We start from the raw sequence: 24,617 nt of genomic DNA on the forward strand, positions 1-24,617 counted from the left end.
CATCGATTATGTTCATCAATATGATGAAATAAAACTGCTTCAACTACTCATTACTTTAATTTCTTCTTTTATTCCCAGCATTTTTTTCTTTTTTTTTTTTTTTTCTTTCTTAATGTCAGGATTTTTAATTTAAAAATGATCGTGGGCGGAACACGAATCTCAGTAATTAAATGAAAATATTTAATGTTACAATTTAAAAAAAAAAAAAAAAAAAAAAAAAAAGTCTAAAGCCAAGGAAGAAAAAATCAAAAAGTATTGAATAATATTAATAATTAATAATAATTAACACTCTAACAATTGTGTAAACAAAAATCCATGAATAAAATTATTTATTGCAGTTCCAAGCAATGACAATACGCTGAACGTACTGCATTTGGCAAGCCAAGGGTTTTATTTTTAAATTTTAAATATCTTTTATCATTTTTCATTTATTTAATTTAATAAATTTTTAATTATTTAATTACAAAAAAAAAAAAAATTAAAAAAAAAAACTCGGTATTTAATTCGCGTAAATAAGCATTCGCATGTAATTTAAAACATTTTTTTTTTGTTTTTAATGAGTAATAATGCTCGTTATATTCTTCGTGAGATTGGACATAAACACACAGTTACTACTTATACTTCATTGCATTATTTATGAATCAATCGGCTAATATACTTAATAGTTATTAGACTACCAATTAATCTATAATTGTGATCACCCATCAACGTCAGTCATTGCCTAAACAACACTCCCTTTACTAAATATATAGAAACAAAAATAATAATAATAATAATAATTGATACAAGTGAAAACATTTTTTCGCGCATAGCTCGGCTTCCTCGACTGGATCCAATCGACTGCCTCTTCAACAAGATTAACTTCTGACTGACTGACTGCACCAGGAATTTAGTCTACTTAAATTTAACTGCTTTTTAAATTTAACTATTTTCAGATGATTTTCTGTTAAGTAAATTAATAATTATTATATATAATAATAAACCATAGCTGTTATAATAATAATAATAATAATAATAATAATAATAATAATAATATTATAATAATAGATAATAATAATAATAATGATAGATAAAATAATAATAATAATAATTATAATAAACTGGCAGCAATTAACCAGATGTTTTTTTTCGCATTTTAAAACTCAGATGACAATCCGACATGGCACTGACACTCATATTTTAATTTACTCATTCTTACATACATACATATAGAATTTTGTTTAAAATTTTTGTTTAATAACTTTGTCTACCCACATCCGAAATACACTGAATGTTCATTTATTTTGTTGATTGTTATTATTTATTTATAATAATCATAACCATTTTTTTAAATGACATTCTCACAGCAAACCTTTACAATCAATCACTTGTACATCCATACATTTCATGTATTAATTTTTACTTGTTTTTTTTTTTTAATTATTATTATTAATCATATCCCATTCCCAGTGTGCAATCAGCTGCCAGATAATTTATCTCGTTATTTTCATGCTTAATTTTAATTTTTTTTTTGTTTTTTTTTTTATTTTATAATTTTTTTTTTCATTTTTTTTTTTTTTTTGTTTTTTTGTTTTTTTTATTTAATTATTATAATATTTTGTTTTGTTTATATAGTTATAACCATTTTCCCAACGACTACACACTAAAATAGTTCAAATTTTTTGCACTTTTTCACCAACAACAACTGGATTGTTACGCCGAATTTCTTGGGCACCCATTTCTCTATAATCGAACTTGCAATCGTGTTTGTCACTGTATCGATGCACAGAGCAGAATAATCCACCACAGCGGCATTCAAATCCTTCAGCAACAAAAATAATAAATTATTTTAAATTTTATTTATCAATTCATATATTTATTATTTATTAATATGAGAAATTGCACGCAGAATCCCAGAAAAAAAATTTCATTAAATTTATTACTGACTCGTCCTTTATTAAAAAAATATCCTTAGATAAAAAAGGTGTCTGATGGGGCGTGTGATGTCTCATATATTGTTATTTTATTTAACTTACCAGTTAAGCCAACTTTCTTGCGGCATACAACACAACGATTTTTCTTCTTTTTGAATTCTTTGTCAGTCTCTTTTCCATCAAAGCAGTCATCCGTGTCGCCACTGCTGACCGAACCTTCAGCTGCCCCGCCACTTACTCCACCTTCAGCTTCCTGTTCGTCCCTATTTACCTGTTAATTTAATAATAATCATTAATTAATAATTAATAATTGATAAAATATAGACTCCAAATGACAGTAATTTAAAGTAATAAATAAATAAACATATTTCATTTAAATGTCACGTGTCACTTAATAACCTTTTACTAAAAGTTACTAATTAATTTTAAAAATATGTCACTCAATAATTAATTAATTAATTAAAAATGAAAAGAAAAAAAAATTTACTGGTTTCTCATCAGATGAACCATCGCCAGAGCGCATAATACAACTGGAATTTAAATCTTTATAGAAAATAATTATTTGCGAAACCATGACAAATGATAATCATTTAATTTAATTTATATAAATGAATAAATATTCCAAGCTGCGTTTTCTTTTTTTTTTCTTTTTTTGTATCTCGATTATTATTCAACATGAGCGATATTAATTTAAAATAAAAGTAAGAGTGTGTTACCTCTTTGGGACTTGACAAATCTGTCGTGGACTGTGGAATTGTGGGAATGGTTGGCTGGGCAGTGGTACCCGCAGATGCTGGACTACTGAAACTCTGCAGCGACCCGGAGTTGCCGGACACAGTTTGTGAGGCTGAGACAGTTGCCGCAGAGACAGGGGGTTGTTGTTTCTTCTTGAGGTTCTCTTTGAAGCAGAGAGAGCAAAGGCCATCGGTGGCTGGTGAGCCGTAGAATCCACAGCCGCTGCGACACAATGCTTGCATCGGGTTTGACTCACGCTCCATTTTATTTTATTTATTTATTTATTATGTTTATTAACTCAACTTTCAACTTGTTGATTTAGATAAAAGTCTCTATTTATTTATTATTTTATCTCGCTTATTGTTTTATTTTCTTCAATTGCAGTATCCTCGGTTTGTTTTAATTTTTATGGTATTTCGTGCGTCAATCGTTTGTCCACAACTGGCTGTCACTTTACGTTTACCTGAAACAATAAAAATAATAATTATTATTATTTAATATTTTTATATTCAATACTTATCAATAAATTTTTATATTCATATTTATATATATATATTGTTTCTATCTCAATGCTTTTATCAGTAATTTATATTGGGCTTTAAATATATACCCAAAGATCCATAGTCTCAAGACTCGGCCAAAAGTCATATTTTATGACAGATAAAAATATATTGACGATAGTGAAAGCAGACACCGGAAAATTTTTCATTTTAAAATACAAATTTCATATTATTATTGGTGAAAAAAAAATTTTTTTGACGTCTGCTATTTTCAGTATCGCAATTCTGCATCATTAATTAATTAAAAAAAAAAAAAAAGTAAAAAGAAAGAGAGAAAGATAAAGAAAGTTGACATGTTGACAGTAAAAATATATAAATATGTAGTGTTCATGTGAATAAATGGATAAGTATTTTCTTCTTTTTCTATTTTTTACTCCTACTTCTCGCGTTTTACCAACGGGGCTTGGCAGCTTATTTACATAATTTTAAGTTAATTCACCCCGCGGACACAATGACCATGACAGTAGGGTTCGCTACAAAGCATAATAACAATAACAATAATAATAATAACAATAGTAATATGAAATACTCAGTGGATATATAATGATATCACTCACTTTTGAGTACGCAATATAGTGTTGCAACCGATGCACAACATGGAGTTCGAGTGCTTTCAAGCATTAACCCGAGCTCTGGCTTTCAGTCCCATGTCTGTATCACGGAAGAATATTAACGCACGCTCGTCGACGATTAAACCCGTCTATCCAATCTCCTAGTTATCATACACAGAATTAAAATTTACACTCACTCTCTCTCTCTCTCTCTCTCTCTCTCTCCCCTAGATCTCGTTTGTTCTCTCTCTCTCTCTAGTGTAATTTTACTATCTGCTGGCTCACTCTCTTAAACCCAATCAGTTATTAGTCTTCTTCATTACTCCCAGCTATCACTGTCTCACTTGCACCAGAATTAAAGGTAAGTATTTTAAAAAAACCACGGGTTGGACAGAACGAGGATTTCCCCGCGGCGTATCTTTATGTCTCGACACTTTACTCGTTGGCTCACTTCACCTCTGTCCATTAAATTGAATGTGGCTTTATCACCGTCACTGGATTTTGTTCGTTGCGAAGTAAATAATAATAAAAAAAAAAAAAAATAAAAAATAATAAAATAAAATAAATAAATAACAATAATAATAAAAAATAATAATTACGACGACGATCACGTATTAAAACTCGCCGTCGTCGTCGTGTCCGAATACACAGAAAGGAGGCGTTCGATATTTGTTGAATTCTGTTGAGCCAGCAAGGACGGAGGAAGAACAACAACGACAACGACTGCCGAATGTTTTCATGACGGCGACCGTTTTACTCTCCATGCTCCATGCTCAGTACTCTGTACCCTCCCCTCTTTGCTCCTTGCCATGAAAAGACCGCACTACGTCCTACTAGTTCCTACTCTGTGTCAAATCACCGATGGGCGACCGCGCAACGGCGACCTTAAGACCCATTCATATTGAAGACGACTTTGTACACCTCTGAGTACCGTTATATACTTTAATTATTATTATTATTTATTTTAATCACTCGGATCATTAACCTTGTAATCATTTTTATTTTTCTTATCATTAATTTCATTGTTTTATTAATTATAAATATCGTATTTTTCAGAAATTTTTAAACCGAGAAGAAATTTATAGAGTTTTGTCTTAAAATATATATACATATATATATTTTTTTTTGAGGAAGGGGAAGATTAGAGATGGCGCTAGTATATATTTAAATTGTATGTAATGCATGCGCAGTGCGTATTGTGCGCTGTCACATGGCCTCCAGAGTCATTATTTTCAGGGCTTCGTCTTTTTAATGTAAATTAAGAATAGGACAAGCCTGTGATAAATCACAAACTTTGTTTTATTATTAATATTAATATATATTTATTTAAATTAAATATGAAACGCAATTATTGAGCAACTAAGACAATTCAACTTTTTGTTTCTTAAATTTTTTTGAATTTCCCTGACAAAATTAAACTTTCTTTGAATACGACAGAAATTTTTTGTATTTTGAAAATTTTTGAGTTTTTATTTATATTTTTTACAGGAAATTCAAAACAGATATTTTGAAAATTTATTTATTTTATCTGTCAATGAAGTTCATTAATCTGACATCTGGAGCAACGTGAGAACAATGACCTTAATTTAACAGAGTACGATTGTTGTTATTTTTGATAATTATTAATGATACTTAGAGTAGCAGTAATTAAACAAAATTTATATATTTTTAATGAACGTAAATACTGACGCAATTTTTAAAAATTCGGGTGATGAATTTTAAAAAATTATCTGATGACAATTAAAACTAAAATGAGTTTGAATGAAGCAGACATCAAATTTAAAATTATAAATAATTTAAAAAATAATATTTTGAAAAAATGCGCTTATTAATTTCAAAATTTTTCAAATGCGCATTTTTACAAAATTTTATTTTATTAATTATTTACTCTATTGATAATTTAAAATTTGTCTCATGTCTGCAACATTAAAACTCATAAACTAAAATTGTCATGTCTCTTTCAGCATGACAATTAATAAAAAAAATTAATCTTTGTCATCAACTTTATTCTCAAAATATATATTTAGCTCTTTTTGTAGAAAAACCGGAAATACAGTAGCAAGACTTGGTACTGCTCCAAGGATTTAGCGTTTAATAAAGAGTAGTATTTTTTTAAACAACATCGCACGTGTACATGGGTCATACATATTTTTTTTTTAAACTCTCAACACTTTATATTTATATAGATATGTGTGTTGTAGCTGGGTGTTGATCAGCGTGTTTTTAGATTGGGACACAACAGAACTGAGATTGAGAAAACAGTGACGTATATTCGCTTGCGTTTAAACCGAACCAACCGATGAAACAAAGGTTGTGCGAAGGACGATGAGATAGGCTCTATTCGCTTTACTTGTCACTCTATAATAATGTGTCTTGTTTATATGAAGGACATATAATATAATATATATATATATATATATATATATATACACATGCATATAAATTTATCCGAATAATAACCTGAGTATCAAGGACAGGTTTAAATGTTTTTAATTATTGCACATTTATTTAAATGTCTCAATTCTCTAAACTCTTGTCAGCAAACCAGTGGAAAATAATTATTTGTCATATTTTATATAATTGCAATTATTGGAATTGTTATTAATTTACGTAATTTTTTTTTATTTATAAAAAATTTTAAATGTCATTAGTAATTAATAGCAAGTAATTAAAATTTAAAAAAATTATGTCAATATGAGTAATTAAAAAATATTTAAACCGAGTCTTGGATAAAAATATGAATAATAAGTTTATATTGATATCTTTTGTTAAATACTCAATGATTAAGAAGTATATTTTGAATATTTGTTATCAATGTCACGTTGCACATACGTTTACCGTATAATTTTATTGTTATCATTATCAGTAAGAGTAATAATAACAAATAAGTAAATAATTGTTTAGTATTTAATGTGAGCTTTGTTAAAGTTTACTGACAATTCATTGTATTTTAAAACACCGTACTGGTGTTATTGACTCACGTGAAAAATAACAATTATTTTTAAAATAAAATATCGTACGTTTTTTAAATTATCACACAACAAAATAAAGTACCGTGTGTAAGCCATTGAGATAATTGATGTGTGCAATAGTTTCTTAAATTTAAAATTGACTAATATATTATATATGTATATGTATATGAAATTTAATAAAATTTATGATGCAAGAGTATAAGTTTAAGTAGTAACTTTTGAGTACTCATCTGCTAATGAGTAAAATAGCCTCGAAAATAGGTTGATAATTAAAACTGTGTATGTTGTATCATATATTTATGTAGTTACTGTTAAGTACTACTGTATGAGTATGAGTAGAAAGAAAAAAACAACAGTGGAAGGTGGAAACGTGGCATGGTAGGGAGGAAAGGGAAAGAGAATCGAGGCGAATGGGAACCCACGCGCGAGTAAAAGTGTGACGAAAGTAAAACATAAGTTTCCAATGATACATATACATACATATATATATATATATATATATATATATATATATATATATATATATATATATATATATATATATATATACATATATTTTTATGTGTAATGATACATTGATGATATGAAGGCAAGTAGCAATGAGTAACCAGTATAACTTTAACCCTTTAGATCAAAATAATCATTATCTAGAGTTTGTATAGTTTGATAATGTCTTGTATGAATTTATATTTAAAACATATATGTATTGTGAGTTATATTAGTTGATAGATTGTGTTATACTATAGTATATCTACATGCAGTAATATAACGTAGTTTTCTGTTATATATTTTACGATGGTAAGGGTGAAGGTGAGGGTGAGAAGACTACTCCGAAGCAGAGCGTAAGCAAATGAAAGGAACACATTTATTTAATATATATATGTATATATATGAGAAATGAAGAGGGGAATAACAGGCACACAGATAAACGTATAGGGGTTCAGTACAAACACACATAAATATATATATATGTATATATTTGTAAAGAACGTGTGAGTAGACTCTCATGTTCGGCGCTGGCGTCGTTGATCGACGAACCAAGACGAGAATGACGATTGCAAGTGGAGGAGAATTACTACAACCAAGACGACGTCGTAGCCGAGTTTAGGATGATAATGATGAAATTTGTAACGTTAAAAGAGTAATAGTGGGAATTTAATTTTTAAAAAATAATACAGGGTCCAGTCCACATCAGAAACTAAAAAAAAAATAATAATAATAATTTGAACACAGATTTAAATGCATACGCACATACGCACACGATACAAACTTCCAATTGCGTAGTTTCTTTGTGCGAAATAAAATATATATTTCGTGTACAAGCTTTGTGATTGGATCACACCCACAGCAATGGATCATGATTACGCACGTACAATGACGAACTAAACGTAAGAACAATAACTGCATTAATCCGATTACTGTTATTTTAAAAGTTTAAATAAATAAAATTACACGAGATTGATAAATCACCTGGATCGATCTCCAACGTATCAACGTTTGCGTGGTAATTTTTGAATATTTTATCAGAGGTTTTATACATTTTTAAAAATAGTTAAACTTTCAAATGGTTTAATAAAAGTAAAGCTTATTAGTTTTATTGCGACACTTACCGAAGGCTACTGTGGTGTAGCAGGGCGCAATATGTCAGCTGACTAGACGTGTGGCTGATTGTAATCCTGCGACAGAATCCCACATAATTTACAACGAGAAATTATCTCTCCAGCGTATTTAGGATTTTTTATTACTATTTTAATAATTATTATTGTTATTGCTGACGGTACTGGTGTAATATTTTAAAATCTTGATTAAGTTTTCTCGTTTCTCCTATTCCAATACCATGACCGATGCGTGTGCTAGCAAACCGCTCACACTGATTTCACAGCACAGCCACAGCCACTATTTTTTCTTTTTTTTTTAAATATTTCTCTTTTTCGTTTTTATTGCCGCTGATACTCACTCGCCTTTTACTACTTCTTGTCTTGTCGTTTACTTTGATAACAACTAAACTAAAAAAATATTAATCACTCACGTTTTAACTATTTAAATTTTCAAATAATTATAATAACAACAACAATAAACTAACAATTATTATGTTAATAATAATAATAATAATAATAATAAAAATAGGGAACTTAGAATGTGTAGAAACGTTCACACCCAACTCTCCCGTTACGAAATGAAACTCTACCAAATCAACCAACAGAGAGACCAATACTGCTGCTGATTACTGCTGCTAAGGTTCAGCTCTTTGCTCTCTGTTGCTTTCCTACCCAACACCAACACCCCACTAGACCCCACTCTGCTTTACTTGATACTAGTCAACTACGAGAATAAAATTTAAACTCAAGTACACACTCGTACATCCACATCTACACTAGCACACGAGTGATCCGAACTGGCCCGATGATAACCGAGTAATGAAACATCCCCACTTTACTTCTGTAGAAAACTACTTAAGCCAACTCTCCTTCTCGAGGCTCCGAGCATGCACTAGCTGAAGTCCAGATCCACGACCTCGTCTATTTTTTACCCTCATTCTCATTGGCCAGCTGTCCTCTGGCCTCTGGGTATTTTACCAACCAACGTTCGTTTAATTTTCTTATTACGGCGCCATCTTGTGTTGTTTTTTGTAATTTTTAAATTTACTGCCGCTGCCGCCATTATTTATTTTTTTTACATATATGTATATAAATATATATAAATATTAATACTGTTTTTTGTGGTGGGTTTTTGTCAGTTAATTTTTATGAGAATTTTGCACTGACTAAATAAATAAACAAGTGGATTTTTTGTTTGTTTTGTTTTTGGCAAAAGAAATTTTTTGTTGATTAATTATCATACTTTCATATATCACTGATATATAACCTTATTTTTTTTCTAGATTGGCTAGTAAATAATTTTTGATTGTATTTATTTATTTATAAATTTGCAAAAAATGGCATCGACAAGAGAAAAACGTGCGAATGCCGGTAATAAAATGGCAAAGTTGTTAAATGAAGAAGAAGAAGATGATTTTTATAAAACAACTTACGGTGGATTTGAAGAAGTTGAACAAGACAATGATTATATGTAAATTTTTATTATTTTTATTTTGTCTCATATCCTTGATATTTATTTTAAATAAACGAATCACAGATTTGTAAATTTAAATTCATTTATTAAAATCATTATCATTAAAATTTTAATTTTAAATGCTCGGCTACTTTCCGCATCGTTATTATTTACTAATTACAAAGTATCAAGTGTACAGAAAATTAAATAGTAGAATTTTCTAAATTACCGGAAAAAGGGTAATTTAAAACTTCAAAAGGACAAAAGCTTAGAGATTGGGGATTTAAAGTTCATGGAATAATTACAAAGTATGATAATTTTATTTTAATCTTTTCAAGTTACTTTTCTTAATTACGGACAGTCCTCAGATAAACTAATTACAGTCAGTATGTCGGTATGGGTAAAAGATGCATTAATTTTAGTTTTGTCTTTCTAGTACTTGATAAATTTGGAAAACCAACGAAAAGTTAGAAAAATTATAAAAAACATTAAATAACAAGTAATTATTCATCCACGAAACTGATTCGTTTATTTTAAAATTATTATGGTAAATTTTTTTTTAAATGACAATGAATTTATTAGGTCATTGTCTGAAATTAATTTTGGAAAATACAAATTATGTTTTTGTCAAAAGCTGATAAATTTACAATAGATATAAATGTGGTATAGAATTATGATTTTTTTTTATTCAGGGAAGAAGATGAAGGTGAAGATGAAGTTGATTCAGATTTTAGTATCGATGAAAATGATGAGCCGGTATCAGATCCTGAACAGGAAGGGCCGAAGAAGAAACGTAGATTAGTAACAAAGGCTTACAAAGAACCTAAGCCAGTTGCTGCACAGCCGAAGACAATTACTAAAGAAAAAAAACCCCGTATTATTAAAAGAAGAAAATTTTTAAATGACAGTACAGGTCAATATTTATTTTATTTTTTAAAATATAATACTTGTCACCAGCGATTAGTCCACAGTAAAAATTTCCCCAGCTTTTTATCTATTGCAGTCTTTTACTCAATAGTCCAAAAATAAAATTTAAAAAAAAATCTCACGGCCAATATCCTTGGGAAATTCCAGATGAGTCACTTGATCAATTACTTCACCAGAACAATCTAGAGCCTCGCATATTTTTTGTTATATTACTCTGTAAATAATTATATTTTAGGAAGAAAGTCTATAAGAAGATCAACGGCTGCTAAGTCGGCGGCAACACAAAGAAGATTAAAAGAAAGGAATGAAGATCAGAGACGGAAAGTCAAGAAAGTAAGAAATGATGTCTGGAAGCCTACGCAAGAAGAACTTTTGGAAGAAGCATTGGAGACTGAAGAAATAAATCTTAAATCACTTGGTTAATTATCTTTATTATTATTATCAACGTTTTTTGTTGATTGCTTATAATTTATTAATTTACTTGTTCAGAAAAGTACCAAAAGCTTGAGAGCGAAAAGAAAAACACTCGAGCTGTAAGAAAAACTCAGTCCCAGCCGATGATAAGGTATCAGTCATTATCAATGCCAATAATGGTGCTATCAGAGACACCTGATAAAGAAAATGAAAAAACAACAATCAATGATGAAGACGACAAACCAGCTGACGATTCAAATGCAAACACACAGTCAGACACACCTGAGTCAATTAAGTAAGAAATCAGTTTGTTTATATATTTTACTAAATGATAACTATATACTAAGTTGTTATATTTTTAGAGAAACAGATGGCAAAGACAGTGATAGTAAATCAGAGTCTAATCAACAGACAAAGAAAAAGTCTAATGAGAATGAAGCAGCTCACAAAGGATATTACGAGAGGACATTTATAACTTTTGAGTCAGACAGATTATTTCTTAAAGCATTTAAGAAAACTCCCGCACCTAGACGGACTTTGAGGTCACTCTGTGCTATCACTAGGTACTAAATTATTTATTTTTATTTCTATGGAGGTACAACGTTAAGTTTCCAGTTGATTTTTCCGTACCTGGGTACTAATCCAGCTCGTATATATTTTATTTATGAAATAATTCTTATTCTGAGTACTTCTGAGGACTCGATCGTTAGTGGGCTGGGAATTGGGACGGACTGCACGCTAATTAATTTATTATTAAATTTTTTTGTTCAGATTGCCAGCAAAGTACCGGGATCCAGTAACGAATTTACCTTACCGTAATATCCAAACATTTCGGCTGCTACGAGAAGCTTATTATCAGCAATTGGAAACAAAGGTTGACACAAGTGATACCGCAAATAATGCTGATTTAATCAGATGGTTGGAGTGGAGACAGAAAAACCAGCATGCAGTCCAAAAAAATACAGTAAGACTTGAGTCAGCGTCGATTTATTCAACGCCTTAGCGTGAAACTACGTCAGATTTAGCTTTGTTTAATTCTGAAAATAAAATCAATAACAATCCGACGTCATGCTACATATTGCTCCTTACTAAGTGACCAATATCTCATTGCTAATAATAATAATAACAACAATAAAATAGAACAATGAATATTTTTTTACTTGAGGTCAACAAAAAAAGTCTTTAATATTTATTTGATTACTTAATTTTTTTTTTTTAGTTTTGTCTCTATTTTATTTGGTAATTATTATTATTATTAATTATTAATTTATAAATAAATAAATGAAAGAAGTTTCTTAATATCCAGTCTCTTTGATTATTTATCCAGCCCGTGTACGAATTGAGAAATAGGCGGTCCTGTAATATTTTACCGTAGGACAAAATAACCGGAAAATTTAAAATTTGAATTCTGCTAAAAAATATGTTTTGTCTTTGTATAAATTTTATTATTAATTTTATTATTTGAAGTAGAAATTATTAAATTATTGCTGAAATTTTTGGGACGTGGAGTGAATTCGGAGGAATTTCTTTTACATCTCAAATTTTTTACGGTTATTTTGCCGCAGTTCAAAAATATCAAGACGAAGTTGTGATTTTTCTATTTTATTTTAAAATGTATCGATATTAAAATAAAAAAAAAAATTCTTAATGTACTTTCACATGTTTTGAGGATTAAAAAAAAAAATGGTGAAATGGTTTTTAAAATTTTTTTCTTAGCTCGTGAGCTGTATTGTACCTTTTCCAACTATTAAAATAATAACATTGATTAAAAATATGGTTAGAGAATTATACATAATGTGGTGTTTGTTTTTTTTTAACATTATTACGCATCAGTAATTACCCTAAAGCATTAAATAAAATTAACTTCCTTTAATCTCGCGTAGTGATAAAAAGCAGACATATAAATTTACAACTTACTGTTCATTATTTCAGTGACTTTATTTACTACGAAATTATTATTAACTTTACTTGATTAATTTTTTCTTTTTTATTTTAATTACGATGTAATGTAACAAATAAACTCGTACACCGTGTTTAGATGATTGCATTATAACTACGCAATGAAAACAACTATTAATATATACGATAATCAAAATAATATCTCCTGGGTCTTCATTGCTTTACGGACATTAGTTAATTAATATTATATTAATTATTATTATTAATATTATAATTATTATTCCATACTCATGTTTTCGCACAGCTCTTGACAAGAAAAGCCTCTTGTAATAAAAAAAAAAACAAACTAAGATTCAAAAGCCACAGGTAGCATGGTGTCGAAAATTTATAAACTACGAGAGCGCGACGGAGTGAGCAATATATCATTGCATTTTTTTTTTCTACAAATTAAAATTAGTAAAATTGTTTGATATCACGATCCTGAAGTTAACAGACAAAACTTCCGGATTTTTTAAACAAATTGATTACAATGAAAAAAAAAAAAAAAAAAATTATGCACAAGTAGAAAATTAAAAAAACTAGAGGTGCAATTTTTTAAAATATTTTTTTTTTCTTTTGTTCATTTGGAAAAAATTCAAAAATTATTAGACGTCAGTTAACTTCAGTATCATTTTATATTTTCTGTCAAACTAATTGTGAGGATTTTTTTTTTAAATGAATTTTTCAGTCATCCAAGTGCCCGCAGTGATACACGAGTACTTACACATATTTTCATGATAAATATATATATAATTATTATTATTAAAAATTCGTTAATATAAGTCGCGTCACACTATGCGTAGAGAATAATAACTGTATAATGTATTACAAAGAAGCGGTAATACAACATTTAATTATTATTATTATTATAACATATATTTTTTTAATTTTTTTTTTATGTATCATGTGGTGAGTTAATTATGTATAATAATGTTGTTGTATGGTGTGGTGTGTATTACGTCTGTTTCCTATGTATGTGAGTCTGCATTTTATTTATGTATATATTTATATCCATATCTATATCTATGACACATGAGTAGTTGTGATTTAATAAATCACGTCACATCATACATGTAGATAAGTGTATACATATAAATATAAATATATATTTGTAGATTTTTAATAATATTTATAGATTTATGGATGTTGAAAAAATTTCAGGAGAGAGCTTTGGAGATTTTGAAGACAGCTGTCCAGGGGACACGGCGTTGTGCAAGACAACAGTAACAAGTGTTCGTTGTACGCGTACGAGCGACAATTAAATAAAATTGCAGACCGCTCGCAAAATGCGGCCACGATCACGAGCGAGATATCATTTGAATTTCAGTGTCCTTGAGGTCAATTGTCTGTAGCATCCCCCGAAGTTTAGTTTATTTTTTAAATATTTTTTAAACTGAGGCAAAGAGATCCTCGTTACTTAGCGTACGAGAGTACAGGCCCGCACACATAGTCTTAGTTCTCGTACTGTTACACACCTGCAATATTTATCACCAGCTACCACTTTTATTTTTCCTCCCTTATTATTACTGATTCTAAAAATATATTTTCTGTTATTATAATTATTACTGTTATAGTAAATTAAGGTAAAATAATTTTAGTGAGTATTAATTACGTGTAAAACAGTGCGGCGAGTCACTGGCAGCATTGTTTACGCATTCCATCCGAACTCATTGTCGGCTTAACGTCAATCGGTTCGACATTTTGTGCTCTAATGGTATCACCCTCGGGCGGATCTCTTATCTGTTTCTGCGAGACAATTCTATAAATCTCAGTCAATATATTTTGGAAGGCCGTTTCAACGTTTGTAGAATCGAGAGCAGATGTTTCAATAAATGAAAGACCATTTCTCTCAGCAAATGCTTTAGCTTCGTCAGTTGGTACAGCACGAAGATGCCTCAAATCAGATTTGTTACCCACAAGCATTATTACTATGTTTTGATCTGCGTGATCTCGTAATTCTCGTAACCATCTCTCGACATTCTCGTACGTTAAATGTTTCGCAATGTCGTACACCAACAATGCACCCACAGCTCCACGATAGTACCTACAATATAATATACATAATTTAATTTAAAACCGACAGTAGTTAATGTTTTTATGACTAATTATTTATAAACCAACAATAAAGTTGATAATTGTCACTGGATGTGTGTTTTAAAATTTAAATAACTCACTAACTATCAAGTTTTGAAAAAAAGTATAAGAGTTCATTTTTGTAGAGAATTTAACGAGCTACAAAAAATTTATCTTATAAATTTTTCAAAAAGTTGATAGTTGACGAGATATTTTGAAAAAACCAATCACACTTTTTTATTGATAACTTTAAAATTTAAATTTCGCGCCATAAGTGTGAGTTAAAATTTAAAATAATAAATTCTTATACTCACGCAGAAGTTATGGCTCGATAACGTTCTTGGCCAGCAGTGTCCCAAATTTGGGCCTTGATAGTTTTGCCATCTACTTGTATACTTCGTGTCGCAAACTCAACTCCAATTGTCGACTTGCTTTCTAAATTAAATTCATTGCGGGTGAATCTCGACAGAAGATTACTCTTTCCTACTCCAGAGTCTCCGATAAGAACCACTGTAATAAATTTATTTTAAAAATTATTAACAATATAATTAAATTACATTAAATTAATTTTTAAAACGTCCAATAGACGTCTAATATATTTTAAAATACCCCAAAGTGGTCATATATTAACGGCTCGTAATCTTCCCACGTAAATGTCAATCAACTTTTATTACTTTTAAATTTTATTTAATATTAATTTACTGCCTTATCTAAATATTTGTCGTGACCGAATAATTCAATCGGACTTAATTTATCATTTTATTATAAATTTATACATAAATTTAACGAGGTGACTCAAAAACGTTTCAAGGTAATGAGGGTAATTAATAAGCTCTCGTTACAAGTACATATGATCGTTCCCATAATGATACCCAGTCATCGAGCACAAATAAAAAATAAATTTAAGAAATAAGTAATCGTAATTGTTGATATTAACTTGGCTAAATGATGATATCATTTCTCTGGATACCGTGTGGTACATAAACTTGTGACATTTAGTGCAATTGCACAATATTTCAAGTAAACTAAATGTACATAAATATAAATATAAATAATATTTTAATTTTTTGTTATTTATCCTGTCATTTGGTTTCATAAAAACACAATGCAGTGAAAAAAAAATAATAAATTGCGATTGAGCAAATGTATGAGCAGCTAAATAACACACTAGCAGTTAAATACAACTGATAGGATGAGTCGTTGAGTATAGAGTCCGTTAACTCACGACACTCATGCTAACTCGTAGCCAACGTCAGTTTTCATGACGTGCGTCTTCGCTCTTCAATGTCAATGATTCCGATTTTTTTCTTTTTTCGCTCATTATTATTTTTATATATTGAATGGAGTAATGATTTATGATAAAAATAACAAGAAGGCGGTTAATAATTATGACGATACATAAAATAATGGCGTTGAAGACAATTTATAAATAATGATGATGATGATATACAAAATAAAATGAATACCTTTAAATAAATAATCGTACTCGTCGTCTCTGGTGCCCATCTCGTTGTCAGCGAGAATACGAGGAACGTATGCACGGCTACAAATCGACGTCTAATTGATTATAGATATCACTGAGTAGGTATATTGTATATAGATAGATATATAAATATATATATTTATACACAATGGACAAATCTATGAGGATTCTTGTTCGGGTTTACAGTGTGTGTATGTGTGTGTTTCTAATAAACTTGAGCACTAGTTCCTGTATCTTTGTCTCTCTTTATCTTGCTCTTCTGTCTACGGTAAAATTTATATTCTTGTCTACCCAAGTCGCTCTGGCCCCTGCTTTAAGTTAATTAACAATTATTGTTTATTATCGAAAATATTTTAGTGGTAATTTAACAGAAAAAAAAAATTTTTCATCGGACAGTTGACACTGTACGATTTAATTGTATAATAAAAAAAACTCACGGTCACGAGACGATAGTACAACAGAATTATTTTTCTTTCTTTCAATTTAACTGTACAATATGGCCTCCTTTCTACGCCCCTCCAAATTTAGAGCTTTGCGCATGCGTATTGTTATTTTTATTTGCGCTTGCGCATAAGCATTATTATTATTATTATCATTTTTTTATGTTTTCATTTTTACATGGGTGGTTGTCATTATCTAGATCCTGATGCCATAAGTATATTGATGATCCAGATTTCAAATATTCAAATACTATTGCATGGAATGGATAATACGGAAAATTTATCATCCCAACTTCGATGATGAAGGAAAAAATATATGATGATTACAAACCCGAAGACGAAGGTAAGATTTCCTAATTACCGTCAGTAGTTAAAGAACAAAGTATTCATTTAAATGGGGGAGTGATAGAGATCCGAACGAAAATGTAGGAAATTTAAATTTAAAAGCATGAACTTAACTTTCCACAAGAGAGTCATCCGGGGGCTCCCTAAGAGGTGACAATGGCTGAAATTCGTGATTTTGACCAATAAAAATATCTAACGTCAAATAATAATTAGCAATGGGTCTGAACTTTTTTCTTTGTCACACTTAAGTCGACGAACGGTTCTGTCCTTGTTGCATCTGTGCAGTAAGCGGAAACTTTGTCCATGTTTTTCTTTTAAAATATGAATATTTTAAAAAATTAAAACGTAGATTGTTAAATTATACAGAAATATTTTGAGCTTCGTTTTAAATTTCGTGTCGGTTTAAGAAAAAATCTCTAAGAAGAATCTTTGCAGAGCCTTTTCAAAGTTGCCGCCAAAACCATTGAAATTTAAAATTTTTACCCAACTGCCGGTAATGCAGAGTTTGTATCTTATCTACTTGCAGCTGTCATGTGGACAGCTGAATTTAGATGAGTTATGTGGTTGTAATGTTGCAATATGTTTACTAAAAAAATTAGATTAGCATGTGTGCGCATAAATTCAAAATTTCAAATATTAATGCGCATATTTAAAGGTAATTAAGAAAGTATAAGTAAGCAAACACTTTAAAATAAAATACTGTGATAACAAAAGTGTTCTAATTATTGTAAGTGTGCATATGGATGTGTGCAAGTGTGCAACAGCAGTGTGCGCGAGACGCGAGATGAACGCGAAACAGCAAACGCCGCGTCGATCATGAAAGTCAGATGGGGATTGCCGAGTTGGTCGGTTTCAATCCTGTCGTCTCATAAAATCGATTCCATATATTTTATAAAGTTATTTATTATTTATTTTAAATTTTTTACTGTTACTGTATGTCACCACTTTGTATTACAAGTAAAATTAATTAATTAAAAAATGTTCGACGCAATGATTAATTGCTACAGTAATTTTTATCAGTAATTCTTATTCATTTTTAACTCAACAATTTGCGGTTTGAATATTATTTTTACGTGCTCCTTATCATCTTAGTGGTGCATCGAGATGAGTGTATTTAATTTTTAATTATCTATTCGAAAGATCTAGAAATATTTTTTTACTATTACATTTTTTAGTGCTGACGTTTAATAAATATGTCAACTCTACACTTTGTTTTATTTTTATTTATTTGAAAATTACTTTTTTCTATTTTTAGTTCTGAAAGTGTAGGCAGTAAATAATCAATTCTAAAAATGTACAAGTTATCTAACTAAAAAAAACAACTATCTTATTCAAAAAATTACTCTTTTTTTTTTTTTTTAAATTATATTTTATTTTAAGTATCATATTTTTTTGAAACACGAACGCTGAGATGCACTACGGAGTTTTTTTAAAAATGTCAGATTTTTTTTGAACATTCACTGGAACCGATCGGATAAATATGTGTATATATATAAATATTTAGTTGTAATAAATGTCGGAAACTGAGAGGCCAATGGATAAGGATAAGGACAAGGAAGCGATGGAGATAAATAATGTGGGGAATAACAACAAGAGTTTGATTCACCTGGCAATATCATTCAGAAAACTGTGTGTTGCTACAGCATGTTTACCATTGGTCACATTATTGATTTGTTTTGTGACAGCTTATATATTCCAGCAGGATGATATCCATGAAACACATTGTCGCGTAAGTTCATTTTTTAATAAATAAATAAATCTTTTTAATTTTTAAACACTACAGCACACTGACCAGTTTTAGTTTTGAAAATCCCGCTAAATTTTTAAAAATTTGTCCCATGAAAAAATGAAAATTTTTTTTCATTAAACTCTCGTTTAACTAAAAAACTTATTTACTGTCATGAAAATTTTCTGCTCGAAATTCAAATGTTAATAATTATTCTAGAAAAGTTTCCAAATTTGACTTTTCAGTATATAAATTTTTTTAACTTGAAAGGCTCTCTGTTTTCAAAATAAGATAAAATTTTTAAACTGTAAAAATTACTTGAATTTTTCGCAGAAAAAAATTTATACGAGGAGTTGATTATGATATGGAAAAAAAAAACTTTTTTTTTGTCACAGGTGTACAATGTCCTGCCATCAATATCAGCAATCACAGGCGTATCACCACAGAGATATTTCTGGCGGGTAACAATTGCATTGCACATTGGACCAAGACTCGTGATAGCGACAGTCTACCATTCTTATTACCGTAAAATAATAACAGCTCTTGAAGATTTGCCAAAGAAAATGATTGGATGCAGACTATTGAATGTGTGCTTTTGGTTAAATATTATTGAAATAGCCGCATTGTGTGGCGTAACATATATATCTAATCGAGAAAATTACTGTGAGTGAAATTATAAACCAGCATCAACCCGAGGCAATCATAAACGATTATCTCGGGCTTAACAATGAGACCTTGTCAGATGATTAAAGTTCATAAGTGTGATAACTGGATTGTCATTGATGTTTATTTTAACTAAATCCAATAATATATCTTGAGTTTATACTTTTACTTGTCATCTGATTAATCTCAAGCATCATTTTTTTACGCGGGTGCTTAAATCTAATTTATAAGAGGATAATATTTATATATTATTTCAGATGCTCATGAAAAAATCTTTATAATGTTCATGGTCAGTTCATTGACGTACATGTTGGCAGCAGTTAAACTGGGTCGTTTACTGACGCCCAACGCACAAAGCCTCCACTATAAAGAAATTCTATTTACTACCAGTATTGTCAGTACAGTTGGCCTTATAATATTTTTTTTGAAACACCGATTGCTGTGTCATGATTTAGGTAATTACGTTTTTTTTTATTACAGATATTGAGGGGTCGCTCGAGTATGCGCGTTTCGGAGACGAGGGTTCGGAAATAAATTTATAAAAACAGCCACTGGGATGCTAAAATTTTTTTCTTCATTGGAGACTTTTCAAATACTGTAGATTACAAAAATATTTTTTGTTATAAGAACTCTCTATTAATGAAAAAAATTCTTCCGAGTCCTTCTTATCAACGCGCAAACTCAAGTGATTCCTCAATTAATTAAATAAAATAACGAATTACATTAAATGAAGTATTAAAATGTTTTTTTTTACAGCATTTAGTTGGTTTTCACTGTGTGAATATATAATAGCATGTGCAAATATGGGTTTTCACGTGACTGTAATAATGGATTTTCCAAAAGAACAATTAATTGTCGGATATGGATTACCCGCGACGAAACTCGATTAATGATTGTAAATAATTAATCGATAAATTAATATGAATAATAACAACAATTGTCATTATAACTAAACTAAAATTTTAATTAATTTCATCTTTAAGTGCCTGATGCCCTGATGTTCGTTATTAGACGCTAACTTCTAGGAAATTCATTTGCCAATCTCGAATCTGATGCTTCCAAAACTAAAAACAATAATAAAGTTATTTATTGATAATTAAATAAAGTAAAAAAAATGGCACTGGGCACTTGTCAGATGATATTGAACGTGATAAGGCCTTTTCTTGTTGTACCTCTAAACAGAGATTTATACTGATTATTATGGAGTGAAAATATTAATGTCTGTAAGCTACAAAAATGAATTTAAACGTGATGAACAATCGATATATTCATTATTTATTAATACCGTGCATTATATATATGTATGAATATATTAAATTTTTTTTTAAAGTTGATGGATAATCGATTGACAATTTATAGTAAATTGATAAAATAATTATTGCTAATTAATTAATTAATTAATTAGATAATTTATGAGTGTGCGTAAACTACGAGTGCAATAAGACATCTAGTCGTTTTACTCATGCAGTCTAGTCGGCATAATAAAATTTTAATTAACGAGATATTAAATATGTCCTTAGGATATTATTATTAAAAAAAAAAAAAAATAAATAAATAAATGCATTTAAAATTTATTATATTTAACAATTGCGGTAAAAAAAAAACCGTAGAGACTTTGAATTTTTTTTATACGCAAAACATGAGCGGATATTAATTTAAAAAAAAAGTGTGTAATTATAATAAATTTTTTTGTCAATACTAAATAATTGAATTATGTTTATTATGATAAAATAAATCTAGTGTAAAGTATAATTACGAAACTGTAATTTATTAGAAATGATAAAAAAACAAATAATAACAATATTTCATTAATAAAAGTAAAACGTAATTAAAATGCACGTAGACTGTCAACGTACTTTAAAATGTACGGATAAATTATAAGATTATTATTATTATTGTTGGTAAATATTTTAAGTTTATGTTTTTTGATCATTTTTTTATGGTTGTAATTTTTTTGTATTTATTTTAATTATAACAATACTTTGATATTTTATTTTATAGATATATGTAAAATATATACAGTAAATACATGATAGAAAAAATTAACGATACTGTAAAAGTATCTCGAGTTCCAGTGATTTATTTTATAGAGAAAATTAAATGTCAAAGCTCGTTTTAATTGATATATATTTTTTAAAATTTATTTATCAATTATTTTTATTTATGTTTAAATATTAAAATAATTTGTTCTTAAGTTATCACTGTATTTTAAGTGTAATTCGGCGAGGTAGAGATTAATCATGTGATTGAAGTGAATAAATAAAGTGATAAAAAAAAAGAAATTAATTAAATTACAAATGAAAGGATATATGTATGTATAGTAATAAATTTTGAATTTATGGGAGGAAGAACTAAATAAAAGAGATGGAAATTACTCAACACACACATATCTGTCTAAAGACATAATTAAAATATGTTAAATGTTAAATTAAATCGCACGTGTAATGATTTTAAATAAAACTTTGATATTTAAAATATCGAAAAAAACGTGTGTCCAATTTTAAAATTGAAATTTTTTTAAAATTTACATTATTTTTATATTTATCAATACTATTATTATTTATCTTTTATATATAATTATAATATATATGTGTGTACATATATTAGGGTGTTAAAAAAAAGTTCATGTTTTTTTTCACTCATTAAAATTTTGTAGTTAATCCTAAGGAAATTTTTGTCTTCAGTTCATAATGCAAAATAATTATCGCGCCAAAAGTCCTTTTGTTTTTCTAGACACCCTAATATATACATATACATATATATGTATGTATGTACGTATGTATATTTTTATAACTAATTGGAATCGATTTATGGTGCTTGGAAAAAGACTTTGGTCGAATGATAATTTAAAAGTAACCCATAACTAAGACAATTGATCTCTGTTGATCTTAATAAAGGCCGATGATCATTCGCACCAAGGGTTGATGTCTAATGTTGTGTGAAAAAAAAAAAATAATTACAGAAGAAAAGAGAGTGATTTATAAAAATTAATTATACTGATAATCAGTAATTTTAATCTCAATGATACAAATTAATTTTAAATTATTGTTATTATTATTATTATAATTATTAATAATTAAGTATTAAACTCACGGCCAATCTAATGCACCCAGTAAACTTTCAAGACTTGTTAAAATAAAAAAATACGTCTTTAGTGTACAATAAATAAAAATACTCAGTATGTTTGAATACAATTGTATAATGGTATCATCATGAAATAAAGTATAAGTCAAAAGGTTTCAAAATTTTAGTAAATTAATTTATTTAGGGCTGAAGGGGGAGGGGGGGGGTCCATCCCCTATTCTATGAAGCATCAGTTCAAATGATGCATCCATGGATAAAAAATCAGTAAGAGGTATTCAATCGATAATTATAATAAATTTAGTACAATTCGAGTAAAAAGGCATCCGGAGGATTCGAAAGTTTCTTCAACTACATTATCATGTCATCCTGATAGCAATATCTAAATAATAATATCTTCCGTGGAGTTCCGGACATTCCGTTCGATAAGAAGAATTCGTCGGGAATGTGTCCCGTACAATCCTGACGGTATATTCGCAGGTGAAATCCTCCCACAATTCCGCCCAGCTTCCTGGCGTGTGCGAATTCACCCCTTCTGCACAACCCTCATCCTCATTCTCCTCATCCGTAACTCGTCCTAGACCTCGTCTCGTTCGTCGCTCGTCGTTTCTCGTTTCTCGTTCGTCGTTTATAGGTACACGAGGAATTTTCGAATGTGCTATCCGCGAGGCGACGACGCGATATTTTAATACCTGGCACGCAAGGTAAATCTCCGCCTTTAACGACGCACGGAATTTTATACCAACCGTCTCACCCTTATTTCAAACCTTCACTCTTTCATACCCTCTGATCCTCCTCCTACACTTTTATATATAGCTCATCGTAAAACTCTTATTTATGTTATTTCACTTTTTTATTTTTAACTTTTGCCGAGTCTATGATTACTCAAAATTTTAATTCTAGGGCATTTCCAATCTATTCATTTTATTTGACAGATGTTGTAATTTGATTAATTGGCAACCTTTCAACGTTGTCACATCAGCATCAGGCAAAATCTCTAAATTTTTTTCTAAAACATCAGATGCATGAGTTCCGGAGTTTTCAGACAAAATCATTCCGCATATGGAGTAAATAGGGAGTTTGTTTGTCCAGCGAAGTGATTTTGGAGTGATCTAGATTCTAAACTCTCCTTTGAAGTGAATTTTACTCTAAGGAGATTAAATAAATCCACCGTCACCGTCAATTATTATTATTATTAAATCAAAGTCTTTTAATGACTTAATGGACGACAGACAGCCGACAGGATTGTATATAAAGAATCTATGAAATTCAATCCTTCGACCGCATTTCCGTCAATCTTTTGCGGACAGCGAACGATGCAATAATCAAATCCACTGAACCCACGAGTGGAGCGTCCCATTGTTGAGGCATCACCAAGTTATACTAGAGAATGGTACATATACATAGACATAAGCACATATAGTTGACTTGCAGCAATATTACTCACGTGGCTCATATGTGAAACCGGACAATGAACACGACATGCCTCGTCGTACCCGATCAATTCGCTATGTTTATATTCGCTCATCACTTTTAGTTTTTTTTACCCATTAAACTTTACATTATTATTCCATCTCCATTATTCATCTCTGCTATTTAACTTTTTATTAAGCGCGTTTGTCTAAATGTCAGTTATCAGTACGATCAAGATCTATTGAGTTTTATCGACACCATCATCATCATCATCAGCATCAGCATCATCATCATTTAGTTAAACTCTGTGGGATATATCAGACGCAAAGTTG

The 24,617-nt window shown here is 29.5% G+C and overlaps 4 protein-coding genes across 10 annotated transcripts; 2 read left to right on the plus strand and 2 right to left on the minus strand.

The window, feature by feature from the left end:
* Nucleotides 1–253: 253 nt before the first annotated feature.
* Nucleotides 254–9,152, minus strand: LOC103571706 (AN1-type zinc finger protein 6). Of its 4 annotated transcripts, none has more exons than XM_014444798.2 (5): nt 8,815–9,152; nt 8,342–8,737; nt 2,630–3,111; nt 2,016–2,184; nt 254–1,801 (listed from the first exon to the last, which is right to left on the minus strand). In XM_014444798.2, the coding sequence occupies exons 3-5, from the start codon at nt 2,909–2,911 to the stop codon at nt 1,653–1,655; spliced, it is 600 nt and encodes a 199-aa protein (XP_014300284.1). In that variant the 5' UTR covers nt 2,912–3,111; nt 8,342–8,737; nt 8,815–9,152; the 3' UTR covers nt 254–1,652. The 4 variants fall into 4 exon arrangements, with proteins under 4 accessions (XP_014300284.1, XP_014300288.1, XP_014300287.1 ...); XM_014444802.2 differs by lacking the exons at nt 8,342–8,737; nt 8,815–9,152 and adding exons at nt 3,589–3,681; nt 3,766–3,950; XM_014444801.2 differs by lacking the exons at nt 8,342–8,737; nt 8,815–9,152 and adding an exon at nt 3,957–4,498.
* Nucleotides 9,153–9,313: 161 nt separating this feature from the next.
* On the plus strand, nt 9,314–12,422 carry LOC103571707 (vacuolar protein sorting-associated protein 72 homolog). Its single transcript, XM_008549958.3, has 7 exons — nt 9,314–9,453; nt 9,613–9,800; nt 10,475–10,695; nt 10,945–11,127; nt 11,199–11,418; nt 11,486–11,686; nt 11,895–12,422. The coding sequence occupies exons 2-7, from the start codon at nt 9,667–9,669 to the stop codon at nt 12,124–12,126; spliced, it is 1,191 nt and encodes a 396-aa protein (XP_008548180.1). The 5' UTR covers nt 9,314–9,453; nt 9,613–9,666; the 3' UTR covers nt 12,127–12,422.
* Nucleotides 12,423–12,815: 393 nt separating this feature from the next.
* On the minus strand, nt 12,816–17,145 carry LOC103571708 (ras-related protein Rab-11A). 2 transcript variants are annotated; one of them, XM_008549959.2, is made up of 5 exons: nt 17,055–17,145; nt 16,601–16,928; nt 15,449–15,644; nt 14,674–15,105; nt 12,816–14,593 (listed from the first exon to the last, which is right to left on the minus strand). In XM_008549959.2, the coding sequence occupies exons 2-4, from the start codon at nt 16,638–16,640 to the stop codon at nt 14,694–14,696; spliced, it is 648 nt and encodes a 215-aa protein (XP_008548181.1). In that variant the 5' UTR covers nt 16,641–16,928; nt 17,055–17,145; the 3' UTR covers nt 12,816–14,593; nt 14,674–14,693. The 2 variants fall into 2 exon arrangements, with proteins under 2 accessions (XP_008548181.1, XP_053598400.1); XM_053742425.1 differs by having other exon boundaries at nt 16,601–16,925; nt 17,055–17,143.
* Nucleotides 17,146–17,260: 115 nt separating this feature from the next.
* On the plus strand, nt 17,261–21,649 carry LOC103571709 (post-GPI attachment to proteins factor 2-like). 3 transcript variants are annotated; one of them, XM_008549963.3, is made up of 5 exons: nt 17,261–17,400; nt 18,907–19,131; nt 19,524–19,791; nt 20,049–20,246; nt 20,548–21,649. In XM_008549963.3, the coding sequence occupies exons 2-5, from the start codon at nt 18,916–18,918 to the stop codon at nt 20,679–20,681; spliced, it is 816 nt and encodes a 271-aa protein (XP_008548185.1). In that variant the 5' UTR covers nt 17,261–17,400; nt 18,907–18,915; the 3' UTR covers nt 20,682–21,649. The 3 variants fall into 3 exon arrangements, with proteins under 3 accessions (XP_008548185.1, XP_008548184.1, XP_053598399.1); XM_008549962.3 differs by lacking the exon at nt 17,261–17,400 and adding an exon at nt 17,949–18,512 and having other exon boundaries at nt 18,658–19,131; XM_053742424.1 differs by lacking the exon at nt 17,261–17,400 and adding an exon at nt 17,949–18,057.
* The last annotated feature ends 2,968 nt before the right edge of the window (nt 21,650–24,617 follow it).

The sequence above is a fragment of the Microplitis demolitor genome, chromosome 10, assembly GCF_026212275.2.
Source record: "Microplitis demolitor isolate Queensland-Clemson2020A chromosome 10, iyMicDemo2.1a, whole genome shotgun sequence".
Lineage (NCBI taxonomy): Eukaryota > Metazoa > Arthropoda > Insecta > Hymenoptera > Braconidae > Microplitis > Microplitis demolitor.

Excerpts from the sequence above, each read along its gene's own strand:
- LOC103571706 (XM_014444798.2), bottom strand. The coding sequence starts at position 2,911 with ATGGAGCGTGAGTCAAACCCGATGCAAGCATTGTGTCGCAGCGGCTGT. Across the intron at positions 2,185-2,629 it reads ATTTGTCAAGTCCCAAAGAG|GTAAATAGGGACGAACAGGA; the intron begins GTAACACACTCT and ends TTAAATTAACAG. Across the intron at positions 1,802-2,015 it reads CAAGAAAGTTGGCTTAACTG|GATTTGAATGCCGCTGTGGT; the intron begins GTAAGTTAAATA and ends TTGTTGCTGAAG.
- LOC103571707 (XM_008549958.3), top strand. The coding sequence starts at position 9,667 with ATGGCATCGACAAGAGAAAAACGTGCGAATGCCGGTAATAAAATGGCA. Across the intron at positions 9,801-10,474 it reads GAACAAGACAATGATTATAT|GGAAGAAGATGAAGGTGAAG; the intron begins GTAAATTTTTAT and ends TTTTTTATTCAG. Across the intron at positions 11,419-11,485 it reads GACACACCTGAGTCAATTAA|AGAAACAGATGGCAAAGACA; the intron begins GTAAGAAATCAG and ends TTATATTTTTAG.
- LOC103571708 (XM_008549959.2), bottom strand. The coding sequence starts at position 16,640 with ATGGGCACCAGAGACGACGAGTACGATTATTTATTTAAAG. Across the intron at positions 15,645-16,600 it reads GTACGATTATTTATTTAAAG|TGGTTCTTATCGGAGACTCT; the intron begins GTATTCATTTTA and ends AATTTATTACAG. Across the intron at positions 15,106-15,448 it reads TATCGAGCCATAACTTCTGC|GTACTATCGTGGAGCTGTGG; the intron begins GTGAGTATAAGA and ends ATTATATTGTAG.
- LOC103571709 (XM_008549963.3), top strand. The coding sequence starts at position 18,916 with ATGTCGGAAACTGAGAGGCCAATGGATAAGGATAAGGACAAGGAAGCG. Across the intron at positions 19,132-19,523 it reads TCCATGAAACACATTGTCGC|GTGTACAATGTCCTGCCATC; the intron begins GTAAGTTCATTT and ends TTTTTGTCACAG. Across the intron at positions 20,247-20,547 it reads ATTGCTGTGTCATGATTTAG|CATTTAGTTGGTTTTCACTG; the intron begins GTAATTACGTTT and ends TTTTTTTTACAG.